Raw genomic sequence first — 17,594 nt, forward strand, 5'->3', positions numbered from 1 at the left:
AACCTTTGAGGGTGAAGGCCTGACAGCCTAGGGTAAGATCCACCTAACAAAGTGATAAAGCAGTGTCTCTACCAGCAGGTTCATTTATCTGGCAAAAAGGTCTTTGAACCAGGTGCATCAGGGCAGGGTTACCAGGACTCACCGCTTCTTTTCAGTTTTTTTTTTTTTCATAAGCTGTTCCTCGGCCTTTATTACATGGGGTTATTTTCTCCCGAGTGCAGGACTTCACCCTTCCCTGCTTCTTTCAGGCTATTTCTCCAGCCCACCGAGCTCACCCTGAAGACCAGCCCCAGCTTTCCACCGACCAATCCTCCTCACCTCTAAGTTCAAAACGTATCTTACGGCTAAAGGAGACGTGAAGAGGGGTTGGCTGCCCGCGTTCCTCTCTGCATGCCCCCAGCCCCCACGCTGCTCCCAAGCCCCAGCAGCACCGAGCTCACCCGCACCTGGATCGCGGCCGGAGGGAGCCCTGGGGACCCCCCGCGCCTTCCCCAGCCCGTCCCGGGCGGAGACCGCGGAGAGCGCAGCTGCTCCCCCAAGCGGTCGCCGTGCGGCACGGCGCCCCAGCGGCGCTTGGGCGGGCCGGGGCGTGGGGCGGCTGCGGCGAAAACTCGGGAGGGCGGGTGGTGGTGGTGGTGCCGGCGGCGGCGATGAAATTCCCGGGCTCGGTCCTCGTCTCCCTCGTCCTCTTCGTGGCCGAGACAGCGGCCGCCCTGTGCCTGAGCGGCGCGTACCGCGCGGCGGGGGACCGCATGTGGCAGTGGCTGACGCTGCTCTTCGCCCTCCTGCCCTGCGCGCTGGTGCAGCTCAGCCTGGTCTTCATCCACCGGGACGTCAGCCGCGACCGCCCGCTGGTGCTGCTGCTGCACCTCCTACAGCTGGGGCCCCTCGTCAGGTCGGTGAGTCCCGTCGCACCCCGCCCCGCCGCCCCTTCCCATCGCAGCCGGGGGGGCTCGCAGGGCCACCCGGAGCGTCCCGGCCTTTGTGCCCTGCGGGCGGGCTCGCCGGCTCTCGGGCGGCCGGTGCTGCTCCGCACCGGTGCTAGCCGCGATCACATCCTCCCCAGTCTTATTCCTGGAGCCCGCGGGAGGAGTAATTTCCTTTTAAAACATCCTTAGGGAGAAGCACAGCGAGGGGCGTGGTGCTTTCTGACCTTCAAGCCCCCCCCGGAGGTGCAGGTGGCGGGCGGGATGCGCTGCGCGGAGCGCCTGGCAGAGCCGCTGCCTGGTGGCGGGTTCTTCTCTTGTTTTCTCTCCGTGTGGCTTTTTGCAAATGGTTGTGTTTGTTCATTCCTGGTGTATACAAAGCACTTTACTCCAAGGTTGCTTCCAAGAAAAAAAAAATGAAGGCTTAGTTGCTGGTTTAAAACAATGGTAGTACCCATCCCATCTGTGCAAATTCAAAATGTTACTTATGCTTTAGTCTGTCTCTTTTTACCAAAAGTGAACTTCTTGCTCCAAATTGCTTTTGAGATTTTTTTTTCAACTTCTGACTGAAAATCTCCTTAGGAAAACAAACAAAAACTCAAACAAACAAAATCAAACAAACAACCTCCCCCCTCAACAACAGCTTGTTAGGTGAAACATTACAGAGGTGGTGCAACCCGGTGACAAAACATTTGCTGCAGGCTTTCGTTTTAAATTTATATTCAAATCTTTTCACACAGTCTGTCTGTAGTAGAGGTTAGGAGAAGTATCCCCTAATTTTTGAAATTCCTTGTCAGTGGAGGAGAGGAAGATCTGTGATGCTCAAACTAACCATCATGAACGGTTTGAATGTTACAGAACATCTTACACTTCACAAAAACATTGAATTCCTCTATAACTGTGTCTGAGGTTTTTTGTTACTGTTTTAAAGAGGTTCAAGCTATGGCTAAACAGTTAAGTTCATGAAGAGCTCTGATTTTCTAAAAGCTACAAACAAAATACCTCCGCATTTTTTTGGAAAATAAGAGTGGCACTAAAGAGAAAACAGTTATCAAAGAGAAAATGATGTTCATGACTTTTGTAATTCTCAATGAATTTCTTGAACTCAGACAAGGAACATATGTCATGTCAAGCTGCAAGATGGGAAGAAGCAAACAAAGGTTTGTAAACAACAGCAACAAATTAGAGGATTTTCTTTCTAATTCTGTGGAAGACGCATAAACTTCTGCCTCAGCCTTAACCACTAAGCCTTTCACTTTCCCTTTCTCTCTCAACATCAAGCTTATCTGTTTACAACACAAGTCTCCTCTTGTGCAGAACATGATTTTGGCTGTGTTGGTGAGCTCCCAGATGCAGTAACTACTGTAAAACTAGTGAGTGTATGGAAGCCTTCTCTTCTCCATGATGCTGCAGTGTATGAGTGCACCACCAGCTCTGCACTTTTGCCTTTCTCAAAGATTTTCTAACTCAGCATTTTCAGGAGGTTTGAGGATGTTCTGGAAGCGTCACTGTGTGCCAGTGTCGCAGTTCCCTTGGCATCCTTTAGGCGCTTTGAATTGATGCACATTAACCTCTCTCTAGACCCAGGATAACTGGAATTATAATTACTAAAAAAAAGAGGATAGTACATTCATGCAACCTGAAAAACTTTTTTCCAGCTAAAGGCTGGAAGAACTCTACAAATTACGAGTTTCAGAGAAAACAACCTCTCTTTAAGTTCAGGGAAATTAGTCTGTTTGTAGGATACAGTACAGAAGTGTGGGAAGGCAAAGTAATTGGTCCAAGACAGATGTCAAAGGTCTTTTTTTCTAAGTTTTGCCTTCCCGTCCTCTGCCTCTAAAAGTTACTTTATCTCGCAGAAGAGGAAACCAATCACTTCCCATTGGGTGTAGAACTGCACTGTAAAAGCCAACATGTTCTCAGCCTATGAAATACCTTTCTCTACTTTGTATGGGAGACTTTCTGTCCTGTGTGGACTGGAATACACATGAGTTTGAGGTGATAGCTAGAAGGCAAAATACTATTTGGCTATATCATCATTGCACTGTGGTTGTAACCATTGTAAGCTGAAATGGACCGTTGTCTTTGAAGCTGTATTTTTCCATCCTTTTAGGCAAACCTCTGCTCCTTTGCACCAGAGTCCGGTTGCTGTTAGTCATCTGCTCCCCCAGTATGAAGCCTCACTCCCCTGTGTTCCGTCTCTCTCATATCTCACTGGCACAGCCCAGGGCCCTTTAGGGAGTGCAGGGTCAAATTAGGTCAAATAGGACACATAGACAGTAGAGCCACCCCAGGCTCTGTCTGCTTGCAGCATTAGAATTAAATGTTAGAGGGCCCGTAGGCTGTGTGAGAGGGTCATGCTCCAACGGAGGACAGTCTGTTTTGACTGGCTTTGAAAAAGCTAACACTGGCTTTTCAACCATCTCTGTTGGGTTTATGACATGATACAGGATGGTTAGTATTTCTCTGTTCAGACTCAAATATTCAAATACCAGTGCGCTGGTTTGCAGACACCCCATGTACGTTGTGGGAGTTTTCTTCATCATCCTATTAATAAAAACTAGACATTTTTTTCCTCTTCCCTTTTCCCTTAAAAAGTTAAGTTTAGATTTTAGGGAATGGTTGGAAATATCTTGGCAGGGAAGGAGGGTATTTAGCTTTGTAAGCCAAATGATCCAGCCTATTTTGAATCTTCTGTGTGACAGAGAAAAAAGTAGTCTCTTATAAAACCTTCTTGCCTACCACCACCTTCCCCAAACACCCACACTCCACCTGTTCAGGAGGCACTTGCTGTCCTGCTGCTGCCACTGGAAGCGCTAAAATTAGGAAGCTTCCCTCTTTCTGGAGAGGACTTATGCTATACTTGGAGAGTGCTGTTAATGCATCCATTTTTAACTCCTTCTCCCAGTCCATAGGAGTTTCTCTATAAATTCAGACCAATTTGTAAAGTAAAATTCCTCCCTGCCTCGGTGGGCTGGCTCTGATCCCCGGGATGCAAGCCTGCCAGAGACTACACAGAGAATTGGCTGGAACAAAGTGACTGCAGGTTTCTGGGCACTGTGGGGGATTCTTGCAGCATTTCAGGTTGGTTCCACTCCTTGTGAGCACACTGATTTGTTTGGATGCTTAGAACATATATCTGGATACTTTTAATGGTAAAAGGAGACTCTTTTCCCACATCAAGTAATTTATTACACACACCAAAAAAGACTTGAAACAATAACTTCTGCCAATGAGAGATTTAATACATTTTTTCTTTTCTTTACAGAAGGCCATGATGAGCTTTCTGGCACTGAGATCATCTTGAGATGCCAGGTGCTGCTATAACTCCCAATAAATAATAACTGGAGGTATTTTTGCTAGCATACTTCTCCTCATTTAGCGATTTGTTCCAAGTGCAAACGACACTTCACGAAGGGAGATAGAGAAACTCCTGTTAACTTGTTTGCCCTTTTCTATTCTGCCAGCACTGGATAGGTCAGGAGCTGAAGTGAGTGATGCAGATTTCCAACAAACTGACTTGAACGGTCGGGCCTTACAGTCGCAAGCAGCGGGTGTTGGTGGTGTTGTACTGTACAGCTGCTGGATACGGTGGTTCCTTACTCTCTGATTTATTGAAGACAGGACTGAAGAGGCTGGTGTTAACTTGGCAGTGCTTCCTTCTGATATCAGCTTCATGGAGAGGAAAGCTGATTGACTGTGGGTCTCCTTGAAATTACGGGTTCTTCCTTACAAGAAACACGCAATTTGGAGATGGCCATGTCTGCAGGATGATGAACCTCTCTTGTGAAAAAGATCAAAAGCAAATATAGCAGACCCCAATATAGAACACTAATGAATGTTTTCCTCAGATTTTAATGGGACAAGGATATAAACAATAGACTTTTTTTTAAATGGGATCTTGGGCTTTGTTTCTCAAGGTATAAGGAGAAGCAATTACATGTGTCTATGGACTGCTAGGACAGCAGTAAAGCAGATGCAGTAGGAAGTTTGCACCAAACTGCCAGGGGGCTGCTGTTAGAGCTAAAGCGAGATTCTGTAAGCTGCAGGAAGTACAAAAAACCAAAAAACAAACAAAAAACCCAAACAAACAACAACAAAACAAACAAACAAACCCAACACAACAAAAAAACCCACTTATAGGTTGAAATTATCAGAGTCACTAATGTCTTGGGCACCTACTTTTGCAGTTTGAAATCTAATGAGCTATAACAGCTCAGCTAATGCTTCAGTCACGTTGTGAAGAAGCATTGTCCCTTGTGGATAGTCTTTCTTTCCTAGTGACCTGCTTTATAGTTCAGAATAGCACAGGTCTAAAAGACTTTCTTCTTTGGAGGACTTCCATTGGCAGACTTTACTGTAGGAGATTCTGCTAGCACTAAATTTTACAACCGTTGATGCATCTCCCTCTTTTCCAGATGGGAAGAATATGCCTATAACTTTTTCAGGCTTTTTTTTCCCCCCTTTATTCTTGAGCAGATGTGTTAGGTGTCCAAGATGTGATGAATAGAGAGCCAGTGCAGATGGAAGGTAGAACAATGAGTGAGGAAAAAGCCTTTTTCTGACAGAGGTAAGTCAGTCTGCAGGACTGATAAGTCTTTTGCACACTGCTCTAAAGAAAGGGAGTTATTAAAAATTGAGTCATCAGAGAAAGCTGCTTGTATGTTTGTAATGAGCTTGTGTGGATAAGTCTCCCAAGTAGATGTTTGCTCTTGGAGCCCTTGTTGGCTGTGGGAAGTTCCCTGTTGTCATTGCCTGCTCCTTCTTCACACCACCATTATTTTGCCTGTATTTAAATCCCACACATCTATGATTAAAAGAGGGAATGAGGTGCTTGCCCTCAGCAGACATATAAGGATAGGATTATTCCTCCTACTGACTGTGTAGAAGACAAATTTGTTGCAGCTGATTCACTCTTTGTAGGCACTGTCAGGATCCTTGAAAAAGTATAGCTCTCCTTTCTGCCAAGATTTGGCAGCAGGGGAGAAAGCAGCACTATATTTTTCTTACCTTTTAACTTTCATTGTAGAAAGTAGATCTGACTTTTTTTCTTTTTTTCTTCAAAGTAATTTTAGTTCCTTCAGAGCCAGCACTGCAACTGTCATTGCTTCATATGCAAAGAAACCAGCCAGCTGCACACCTGCTGTTAATGCCATATGAGTGAGGATCTGTTGAAAGGGCCCTAAACCTCACTGCATTGTGGGAGATGGATTGTGCAGAAGTTGGCATCTCCCATTCCTGTCCCTCCAGAGCAGAGCAACAATGAGCAGTGAGCAACTTGAACTTCTGGGGAGTTCCCTGTTCTGTAGCAGTGTTTGTAAGTGTGGAGGAAAACTGGCTTGAAGCAGTCGCTAGCTTGCATTGTCTTTCAGTTGTGTTTCATGCTGAAAAAGAACAAGCCGGTTCATTTACAGACAACTTTTCTGAACGCATTTCATTGACAAAGTCGTAATGTGGTGCAGGTACGTGATCTGAATTGATTATTCGTCACTGTTCTGCACTCTTCTCACCTGGATGGTTCTACAAGTGCTTATGCCCCTCTTACACTTCATTATTTAAACATTTAGACTGGTGCTCTTTCTAGTGTAGCAGCTGCCAGTCTGCTCCTGTTTGAAGCTGTTGCTTGAGCAGTGGCACGAGTGAGAGTCTTGAGTACATTTGTTGTTGGCCCCAGAAGGCATGATCTCCAGAGGCAGTCTTCCACGGGATGGGCAGAATGTAATTACTGATGTAATCTGAATGCTTGCACATACGATTTTTATTACTCTGTTGTACTGGTAAAAGTTCCCTTTGGCCCTAAAGTTTGTTCGTGAGACAATTCATTTTGCATTGTTTGCTTTTCTATACAGACATAAAATTTCCCATCACAAATGATATACTGCTACTTAATACTTAATAAATACAAAGCAAATGCTTGCTCTAAACCCCAACATTTTGTTGATTATAACATTTGCTATAATCAGGAGTCTCACGAATCTTATAATCTCTTTTATGGGATTACTGCTTATTTGTTAGATGGGTCCCTAGACTCTATCTGCTTCTAATCACACACGGTGAGAGTTCAGAGGCTGATGTTGAGATCTCATTTTCCGTAATAGCTTCAGAGTTGCCCTCAGCTCAGGATGAGTAGATGGCTGTGAATACTAAGTGAGACAGAAGTGTTCTGGGATTTTTTTTTGGAATAAAATCAATTTATTCATTTCAGAATCTCTGTTGGCTTCATGAACTGTTGTGCTTTATTAATTTTTCACACTTTTACTTTTGGCTTTGTGGATTCTTTCACATGGAACGAGACTGGCAGGGACTGAAAATATTAACAAGGGGAAAATAGAAAGTAACCACTGTGAATGGAGCCTGCAGCGCACAAGGCACTTCAAATAGCTTTAGAAGTAATAGTAGCTGAAGCCTAGTTAATCAAGGATAGTATTACAGGATCCTGAAACTGTTCATCTAGAGCAGGTGAAACTTCCTAGTGGTCCAGTAAGGGGAAAAATGAAATCAAGTTTATTAAAACAAAAATCAGTATGCTTTTATTTGAATTTCTATCAGTGCTGCTTTACAATTCAGTCTGTGAGTTTTCCACTAGAAGGCTGTGTTAGGGTCTAACTTAGCAATTGTTGAAGAAAATCAAGCTGAGAAGGAAACGAGAGTTCAGAGTCTCAGACACGTGTAGTTCCATGCTTTGTGATTGTGAGATATTTTTAAATAGAAGAAAAGCCTTATATGTGCATTACAAAAACTCACTGGTCAAATCTAACCTGTCAGAGACTCAGAGATGCTGCGTTCTAGCAAGCGTTACCTACAGAGGCAACCAGGTGGAGGCGATGAACCCCAGCAGGTGCTATAGAAGGAAAGAAGACAGCTCAGTCCTCATCAGAGATTGATGCCTACGAAGAAGAAGATGCCATGCGTGTTGGGCCATGGGAGTAGATGTGACCAGAGCTGGTGCTGCAGGTCACCCTTGCAGTGGAGGTTTCTCTTCCCCAAGCTTCTCTCTGGGCTGGAAGCCAGCCCTCACCTGTCTTGTTGCTCACACTGCAATTGTTTTTCTTCTTGAGGTCCATACCAGTCTTAGGCATAAAAGAGAATACAGGTTGTGTCTGCACTGGGTTTGGGCTTCTAAGGGTTTTACTTTTTAGTAGTCAATGTCATTTATCGTTTCTGGTCCTGCTGTATATGGACTCCTCCACAGCAGGCCTTGTATTTTATGCAATGTGACAGAAAGAGTGTTTCTTTCCTCTCCCTTCCCCCTCAGTTTGTGACTTCTCCTGTATCTCAGTATATCCTTGCTTGTTATTACTTCCCAGACAAAGCTAATTGTTCTGCTTTGGTTTTTGGGTCCTGCTTCTTGCCTAAGCCCATCCTTGACACCTTCATAGCCAAGCAACTCTCTCAAAATATTTTTTATGAAGTTTTTGCCAAACTGAAAACAGGCATTGGAAGGAAGTTTCAGAAACTTTCCTGTTATAAATGTGTCTGGGGCTGTATTATCCTCTTTAATACTGAGGGAGCCAACTTGTCCTTGTTGCTACAGCATTTGCTGCTGCTGCCAGCCTCTTTAGCCCTTTTCCATTCCTTCCCAAATGTATGGCTTATTATATGTGCATGGGTAGAGGCAGCTTGTATTACAACAATATGTAATTTAAGAATAGAGATGAATGTGCTGGCACCTCTTTTTTTGTTTGGAAATTAGTCAGTGGTGAGTTAGACCTATATAGACAAGAGGGTTTGGTCCACCTGGGATTGAAGTACAAAGAGCTGCAGCAATTGGAATAATTACATCTTCTTATTTAGAATATTTTTGCAAGATTGTGTTTAATATTCCTTAAACAGTGCCACAAATGTAAGCAAACATAAGGAGCAAAGCTCCTATTTCTCTGTCTTTTAAAAAACTTTATATCCAGAGCTGTGAGGCTCTAAACTGCTTGTTCTTGTTACTGCTGCTATGGCTTGTGTTTTGGGACCCTTCCTTGGTAAAGCAAGGCCTAGAGTCCAACTGTTTGAGATGTGTGTGTGTACCCTGAGCTTCTCCCCAATGTCCCAGATTGTTTGTATAAGGTATAAGAAGTGGGTTTATTGCCATGTCACAGATGTACAGATAACACCAAGAGACAGATAGGAGAATCTAAAGAAACACTTCCAGTTTGGGTCCTAGGTTGGGAGCCTATGAATACTGTAGTGGATGAGTAGTGTAATGACTTCAATGGGGCAGCAGAGAGCAAGAGCAGCTCATAGGAAACAATTAAACCACCTCCTGTGTCAGAGTACTACAGACAGCCCAAAGGGCACTGCCAGATTCTTATCCTCTAGTTTCATGTAGTTCATGTTTTAAAGGGTGAAATCTGTACATTCAAAATTTACCAAGATAAAATGTACAGGCTTTGCTCTGTGAACAGATTACTTAGTACGTGATGGGAAGACCTATGCTTTTCTTTTTTTTTTTTTCCCTGTCACTCTATTTACTGATTTGCTTGTAGGTGTGTGGAAGTCTTTTACATTTACTTCCATGCTGGCAGAGTTGAAGAGCCCTATGTCAGCATCACGAAGAAGAGGCAGATGCCCAAGGATGGGTACTCAGAAGAGATCGAGAAGGAAGTGGGCCAGGCTGAAGGAAAGCTGTGTACACACAGATCCGCGTTCAGCAGGGCGTCTGTGATCCAGGCATTCCTCGGCTCAGCGCCCCAGCTCACACTTCAGCTCTACATCTGTGTCCTGCAGCAGGAGATCACGGCTGCCAGAAGTAGGTAGAGCTGTTGTTATCACCTCTGTGGTTTGGTGGGAGGGAAAGGGTCAGCAGTCAGGTGTAGCCACCCTGGGCAAGAACCAAACATATCACAATAGATTTCATGTCCCTGACAGCTTTTAATGGTGATGTTCTCAGATTTATCATGGTTTAGCCTGTGATGCTTTCTGTAGCATACTTGGGTTGCTGTAAAAACATTAGTTTGATAAGCGGCCATTATGGCATGAGAGAGAGGCAGCTGGAAGAATTATCTTGTCTGCATGAAAAAAAAAAAAAGATGTACCACTTTTCCACATTGTTTTTTGAGCAAACATTCTGGAAAATTCCTTGGGGCACACTGTACAGTATGTTTTGCCATGCTGCATTAAGGAAGGTGTACTTTCAGGAATGCAGTTTCAAATATGGACTGAGGATGTAAATGGTCTTATGCTAGACCGAATTTGGAATCAAAACGCAGGACTCAATAGGCTGGCGTGCAGATGTGGGCATCTCACCTGTGGAACCAAGCTGTTAAGCCTGCACCAAGCAGTGCTGCACCACATCTCTCTTACCATGGGACTCTGAATCTTGCTCAATGACGTGCTGCAGCTCCTTGAAAAAAAGTCTTGGTTTGCTGGCTGGCTGCTAAATGAAGCACCTACTTCAGCTGGTTGTAGGACCATCAACTTTTTGGGGTAAAAAACAAAAAACAAAAAAACAACTTTGGCAGCTGTGTGAACTGGAGTTGTGTTTTCACTGAGATACAAAAATACAAAATAGCCTTTGTTATGTCCCTGAGGCCCTGGGAGGCCAGGGGTCTTTCTCAGCCAGGGAGACTGAGGTTGGGGTGACATGTTAAGAATCTGAACGCTTTCTTCAGTTCTGGTGCCTTGGGTGGCTGTGTACCAAGGTAAGGAACTAAGTTTTTTGGAGAAGCCTTTATAGAAACATCAGGGTGCTCCTCTCAACTCGGGATGGAAAACTTTAGTATACCAGTGAGTGAGTCAGCACATAAAGATATTACAACAGGTTACGGCCTTTATAGAAAAGCACTTGTTTAAGGTCATAGTGGTAGTTACTTGAAAGACATTGCTCCTGACAGTTTCTGAGTACTTCATTGCTAAGGTTGGCTTTTTGAATAACCATGGCATCTGTGGCACAGGATGAGAACCAAGCAGCTAAATCCACTACTGAGCGGTGCAATTAGCAAAATTCCTGTTCACTTTAGTGCAGATGGCATTTGCTGGAGAAAGGTCATATTTCTATTATATTTCTTCTATTACTGTTGTTGACCTTACTGGTCGTGATTTCCAAAGAGAAGTGCTGTGTTCCAGATGGTTACGGTATTGCGTATTTAATAATGATTTGTAACACCCTATTACTTCTGACTTTTATCGGTCACTGCTGAGATAAATTCTGAATTCCAGACTAATAAGTGACTTTTTGTGGGTGAAGTGAAACAACCAGAGATAAGCTGGCTCATCAGGGAGTTCAGTAAACCCACCAGCAATTGCAGTAGTCACCTCATGTCTCCCAGGAGCCATCTCCATAGCAGGTGTGATTCTAAAATATAGAAATTAAAAGAAAAAGTGATTTAAGAACAATGGCAATGTCTGTTAAAGCTCATTCATCAGAAAAAAAACCCCAAGAGTCCCAACCATATTCCTCTTGTGTGTATTTTACCTTGTGAAATATCGAGACTTTCTGCAATCTCTTTAGCCATCTTATTTCTGCGGTAGTACTTTTTGTCCATCAGTATTATTCATCCTCAACCAGCATTATTCAGTCTCCCGAGTCTATGGGAACGATATGTAGCACAGTTCATCTTGTTGTTTATGTGTACACAAAGATTCTCATGTATAAGGACATGACTACAACCATTTGATCCTACAGCGTTGTCCAAGTAATTTAACAGCTGGTCCAACTCTCCTTCCACACTTCAGATGTCTTCAGCTTCCCTACTCTTTGACACTGGTCCTCCAAAGTGCATACTCTTTTCCATTTGTCTGTATTATAGTTATCACTGTCTTCTTGTATTTTGATTTCCACACTTTTTTGTCTTGTGTCCTCATCAGTCTCTTATTCTCTGGATTCCTACACTGCTCCATCTGCTATTCTGTGTAAATTCTGCTTGGTTGGTATCACCTGTGAACCTAAAGCTGTTCACCATCATTCTACATAGTTGGTTTGTCCCTTTCAGATCTGTTTGAAACTCACTAGTGCTTCCAACACTGAATAAAATATTTCTGAAAAAAGTATGCCTATGTCTAGCCCTTTTCAACCTGAGCCATTCTGCATCTTTCTCTTGTATTTCATGATTTCATTAATTTCTCTGGATGTTTTCTACTGGATGATCAGATTCTTGCCAGTGCCTGGCATTCTCCAAAATTGTCATTTCACTGTCTGCCAAGAATGTGAGATCAAGAGAACTAAAAAGTATTGCAAAAGCAGGATGCAGCCTCTAGGTTAGTGATGAAAGATGTAAAGCTTCAGTGATTGTTCTTTATGAAATGTATAGAAATGTTGTTGGATGAAATGCAACACTGGAAACACGCATGTGATAGCATAATCTGAGTCCTGGTTCTAGACATTCAGCTCTTTGTTTGGTTACAGCGTAACTGGGAAGAAGTCCCTGACCTGTTACTGTGTGAAATGCCCCCTCCCAGAACAGACACTGAAGGATGCGCATTTGAGCTTCACCCTGGACGAAATCCTTTAGCATCTGCTGGTACCATGTGTTGCCTTAGGGCCAGCTACAGCCTTGCTTCGGAGCAGTGGCTGACATTAGGCTCTGGTCCACTTAGGTACTGTTGGGCAGCTACCAGGACCTCTTCCTTTAAGTAGTACCACCTGGAGAAGCACAAGGCGAGGAAGTACCAAAAAGACCTGAATTAGCTTTAATTACAAAAACAGCTAGCTGGAGATGGGAGATGTGTGACTTGGCCTCTTACCCTTGAAAAATGGCCAGTTCTCAGTGTGCAGTACTGAATGCGGAAGATGTGCTTCCATTTAGAGTGATGTTTTTGTAAGTTGAAAGTTTTTGTGCTATTCACAGCAGTCAGGTTATCTTTGTCCAGTGCTGCTTACAGCCATAAATAATGTTCAAAAGGTGGATTTCCTACTATTTGAAAATAAAATTATTCTGCTGAAAAATGTACTTTTTAATTTTTAAATGAAAATTTGTAGCTGTGACTGCTATCTTCAAGAATAGAAGCTTTGGGTTTATGATTTGTTTCAGTTTGCTGGTGCTGGCAGTGTCACTTTCTTAATGTTCATGAACAGCACTTTGTTGGTGGTCTTACCAGATATATTAACAAACTTCTACAGTTGCTTCTCCTCAACTCATTAAGCTCTGACCACAGAATACTTTTCTCATTGTATGAGCAACATACTTTGAGTACTTTTTGAATATGAATAGTTGTTTTTAAGTATTGGAATTATATCTTAAGCCAAAAAAAATATTGTGTATAGGTGCCTTGCCCTGAGCAACAAAATAAGTGCCCTTATTTTTCAAGGGTTCTGATTGTCAGTTTAGAAAAATACAGTTTATGTAATAGATAACTTATGATTCTTCAGCTGAATGTAAGGTTTCAGTAATAGATATGAATGAGGTAGCTCATCTAGAGCAGATTTCACTCTCTGAGCAATATCTGAAGTGGGAAAGACCAGGTCTTGAAAAGACTTGAAACATAATAATAAGTACAACAGTATCTCTCTCAATGGCTGTGAATGTGCACCTCAGATTTGTGAGAAAAGTACAGCTTGCTGGGAGTAGGCATGAAGAAGAGAAATGCCACCTTTATGAGGACTGCTACAGGATTTGGGACTGTTCAGGAGAAGATGCTTTGCCTTTTAAATTTTCACTTCTTTGCTTGCTCAGGATGACTAAAAGCAACAATAATGTCATCCTCCCACATTTTCCTTTGTTGTTGCTTTAAATCATCTTTCTCACGAATTGAAAAATGATGTTTGAACTGAAGGTTTGGTGGCAGTACTGAGCTTTTGAGAAAGGAGAAGGATGGGACAACCAGAGTCAGCATGACCTAGTTTCTATCAATGGACAAATGCTTATTTTGAAGGCTTGAGTTTTTAAGACAAGTTTGAGATTAATATAGAATCCCTAAGATGAAATTGGGTAGTAAGACAGATGTTTCAGCTTCTCAAAGCAGAAAGCAGGCAGAGTTCCAGGGCATCAGCACCCTGTCCCCAGTGGGTAGTTGTGGTTGTTTTGTTTGCTTTTTGTTTCTTTAACTCTGATGATACTCTTTTGCCTCATTAGCTGATAGAAGTTACTTGTTCTTTCACAGTTCTAGAGCCAGCTCAAAACTACAGAAAGATTTTTGTAAAGAGCCACAGGAAATCAAGCAGTGTTCTTGACTGCATTCACTTGCTCTTCTGCTTTCAGCCAATGTTGCTCTAAAACATAATATTTTAAAATTGTCCTATTAAGTATGTTGCTGTAAGAAAAAACATTTAAAAACTTCTATTAAAAATTTAAGTGTTGAACAAGCAAATACATAACCATTTTCAGAGAATATATGCACCAAAAAATTGGCATGTACAAAATTACCATATAAAATGGCAAATGTTCTACAGCTTACTGATTGCTATTGGAAAATTAGATGTAAAGGACTGATTCATTCTTTTCCAAAGTTCAGAGGTGTTTGAGGATCAGGGTGGGAGAGAGTTTAGCTGAAGTGATAGAGAAAATCCTGTTAGAAAGTTGTTATAGATTGCAAAATACACTTGTTTCTTTCAAAATCATGCTTAGAAATTAATAATTTTAATTAGAAAAAAAACATGATCATCATGACCATACAGCTATAGCAAAGCAGGGAATCCAGATCATTTATAGGATATTGACACTTAAACTAATTGAAGGCTGCAGAAAGTGCTGATTGCTAAGCATTGCAAAAGTAATTGATATAATCAAGAATTTTCTATTCTGATTATTTTGTTTTATCTGATGCAATAGAATGCCCTGTAGCACCACAGTTGGCTTCACTGAAACTTTCTAAAAGAAATAACTGAATCATTTTTACTGTGCTTAACTCATCTGCATTTGAAGTGTTCCTTGCGTGCACTAAATGCTAAGATTGAAACTAAAAGTATTGATTAGGGGTGCCTAAAACTAGTCCCCTAAATCAGCTATTCACCATGTTGGTACAAATTGTGAAGAAAGTATGCAAATGCTAACAAAACCATGGGCAGTGAGCACTTCTGAACATCAAAGTACTTCCCTACGAATGCTTATTCTATGCATCCAGAGTTCTTGCACATCTGTACCCGCTTAATGTTGCAAGACGAGACTCCCTCCTGCAGTGCCAGAAAGCTTTTTTCCTGCTGCTTCCGGAGAGGAAGCCAGGTAACAACTGTCTTCCACCTCCACTTTCTGCAGAAGTCAAATGCTGTAAAACATTCACATGGGGGATTCTCGGTAGATGGAAGACATTGAAAGTTGACCTGGATTTAAAGGCATTTTTAAAAGGAGTATTGTTTTTAAATGTGTGATATAGATACATGTATGAGGAAAATAGATGCGTAGTGTTGACAGGTGAGCAAATTTCTGTCTACACCAGCAGAAAAAGTGCAGATGGTTCTGGGTTTAAATTCCTTTGGCTTTTAATTCTGAGCTCCATCGCAGATGTATTGTTTGAGCTCAGACAATTTGCTTCAACATAGAACTTCACAAACACTGAGGTATCTGCACGCTCAAGTAACTCCAAAATTTCAGCCTCTGTTTCACAGTCCATCGTCTGTGCAGAGGGGGAGCAGCACCCCTGTGCCTCATGGGGTACTGTGAGAGTTTGAGAGCAACTTACTCTTATGACTGAGCTGTATAATTACCAAAGAAAGTATATGTATGAACAGCCTTGGGCCGGGGGAAGAGGAAGAGACACTTGTGATTGTTAAGCGCCTTTTTTTCTTTCTAGCTACTCAGAAAAGTGACAAATGGGGGCCAAAACGGGAGGTAGGGTTAGAGCAAGAACCCAGAAGTGTATACAAGGAATGTTTTTGTTTGTTTTGATATTGTTTTGTTGTTGTTGTTGTTTGGTTGTTGTTTTTGTTTTGTTGGGGAGGAAGGGTGGATTTTTGTGGTTGGTTTGGTTGTTTTTTTGTCATTGCACCCTTCTGGGAATCCCCTGGAGAGCTGTGAAGACAACTACATCTTTGCACTGCTCTAATGCAATGTCTTTAACTTCTGCTAAGCTGAAGGTCCTGATTGTCTTTTCTCTTTGTAGGTATTTTTATGGTGCTTTCTCTCCTGTCAATTGTATATGGTGCCTTACGCTGCAACATCCTGGCTATTAAGATTAAGTATGATGATTATGATGTCAGCGTGAAACCGGCTGCCTACCTCTGCATATTCCTGTGGAGAAGCTTTGAGATTGCTACGCGGGTTACGGTGTTGGTCCTTTTCAGTTCAGTCCTTCAAATCTGGATTCTCCCCGTTGTGCTCGTGAATTTCTTTGGGTTTTTCTTCTACCCGTGGATTCTCTTCTGGCAAAGCAAGTCCCCATTTCCTGAGAACATAGAGAAGGCATTGAGCAGGGTCGGCACCACCATCGTCTTGTGCCTTCTCACCTTCCTGTACGCCGGCATTAACATGTTCTGCTGGTCGGCAGTACAGGTGAAGCTCAATGATCCTGACTTAATTAACAAATCCCAAAACTGGTACCGACTGACTGTGTATTACATACTGCGATTCATTGAGAACGCATTCCTCCTGCTGATGTGGTACATTTATAAAACCGATATCTACCTGTATGTCTGCGCCCCGTTGTTGGTCTTGCAGCTCCTGATAAGTTACTGCATGGCTGTCCTCTTCATGTTGGTGTTTTACCAGTTCTGCCACCCGTGCAAAAAGCTTTTCTCGTCCAGCATTTCTGAAGGTTTGCTGTCCTGTTTCACATTCCTCTGCTTTATTTGCAAGCCTGCCAAATCCACCGTACTGACAAACAAGGCAGAGGTGAAATCTCCTGAAAATACGGATGAAGCATGGAGCAGTAGCAAGACAATAGATTCTCAAAAGGGGAATCTTCATCAAAGTGTTTCTTGCAATGCCTAGTACAACTGAAAGCAAGTAGGTGCCTTTGAAAGGTGGCAGATCACCTGCTGGGAAGGTTGTGTATCTTGGTCATCGTGTCTTGTGGATGGGATTTCTTTCTTGCAGGTGTGGCACTGCATGATGACTGACAAGCCTACCTTTTTGGAAAACTTAGTGTACGAGTATGTGTATCTGTGTGTGTTCGTGTATGGAGAGCAATCATTGTTTGTAGACTTCTGTTTCAGAATTTTTTGCACATAGGTTTATTATCACATGCTTATTTTGAAATCATTATAGGAGACATCCTTCAATAACTGGCTTGATGCTCATCTTACTCAGGAAATCTGTGAATGGAAGGAAATGCATTTTATTTCAGATAGGATCTCATTCTGGCATGCCACCCTAGCATGGAAATAGTGCATAGACCTTGACCATATATTGACTGTAGCTGTGGTCTGCTTTGATCAAATTGCAGACTTTTTAATACTTTAATCAGTGTAATGAGATAATACTTCTCTCTGTGGTATAAGAATTGGACTTCTGCAATGCACGGTAATCTAGGTTGCCAAGAAACAGCCAATTAGCCAGCCAGCAATAATGCTGTTACTGAGAACGGACAGAGGAGTTACTGGATTTGCACTGTTTTACCCTTCATATTTGCTGCTTGTTACTAAGGGAATTAAATTTAACACATTAATTGTGATGTTCTGGAATAACTATTTTTTTCTGACATTATCATGTATCTAATACTTCATTTGTTATATTCTGGTATTAGGCTGGTGTTCACTTTATATAATTTTAAATATCAAGAAGCTGGGCAGATAGTGTGAACTGATCATGCAGGCATTCTCCAGAGCACATCTCCAAGGAGTGATTCAACCCATCTTAAAACATCCTC

The 17,594-nt window shown here is 42.5% G+C and overlaps 1 protein-coding gene across 1 annotated transcript; it reads left to right on the forward strand.

The window, feature by feature from the left end:
• Positions 1-650: 650 nt before the first annotated feature.
• Positions 651-16,717, forward strand: XK (X-linked Kx blood group antigen, Kell and VPS13A binding protein; the record flags this gene model as incomplete). The annotated part of the gene is made up of 3 exons (XM_080349509.1): positions 651-895; positions 9,404-9,666; positions 15,891-16,717. The coding sequence occupies 3 exons, from the start codon at positions 651-653 to the stop codon at positions 16,715-16,717; spliced, it is 1,335 nt and encodes a 444-aa protein (XP_080205635.1).
• Positions 16,718-17,594: the final 877 nt, after the last annotated feature.

This window comes from Nesoenas mayeri (assembly GCF_963082525.1).
Source record: "Nesoenas mayeri genome assembly, chromosome: 1".
Taxonomy (NCBI): domain Eukaryota; kingdom Metazoa; phylum Chordata; class Aves; order Columbiformes; family Columbidae; genus Nesoenas; species Nesoenas mayeri.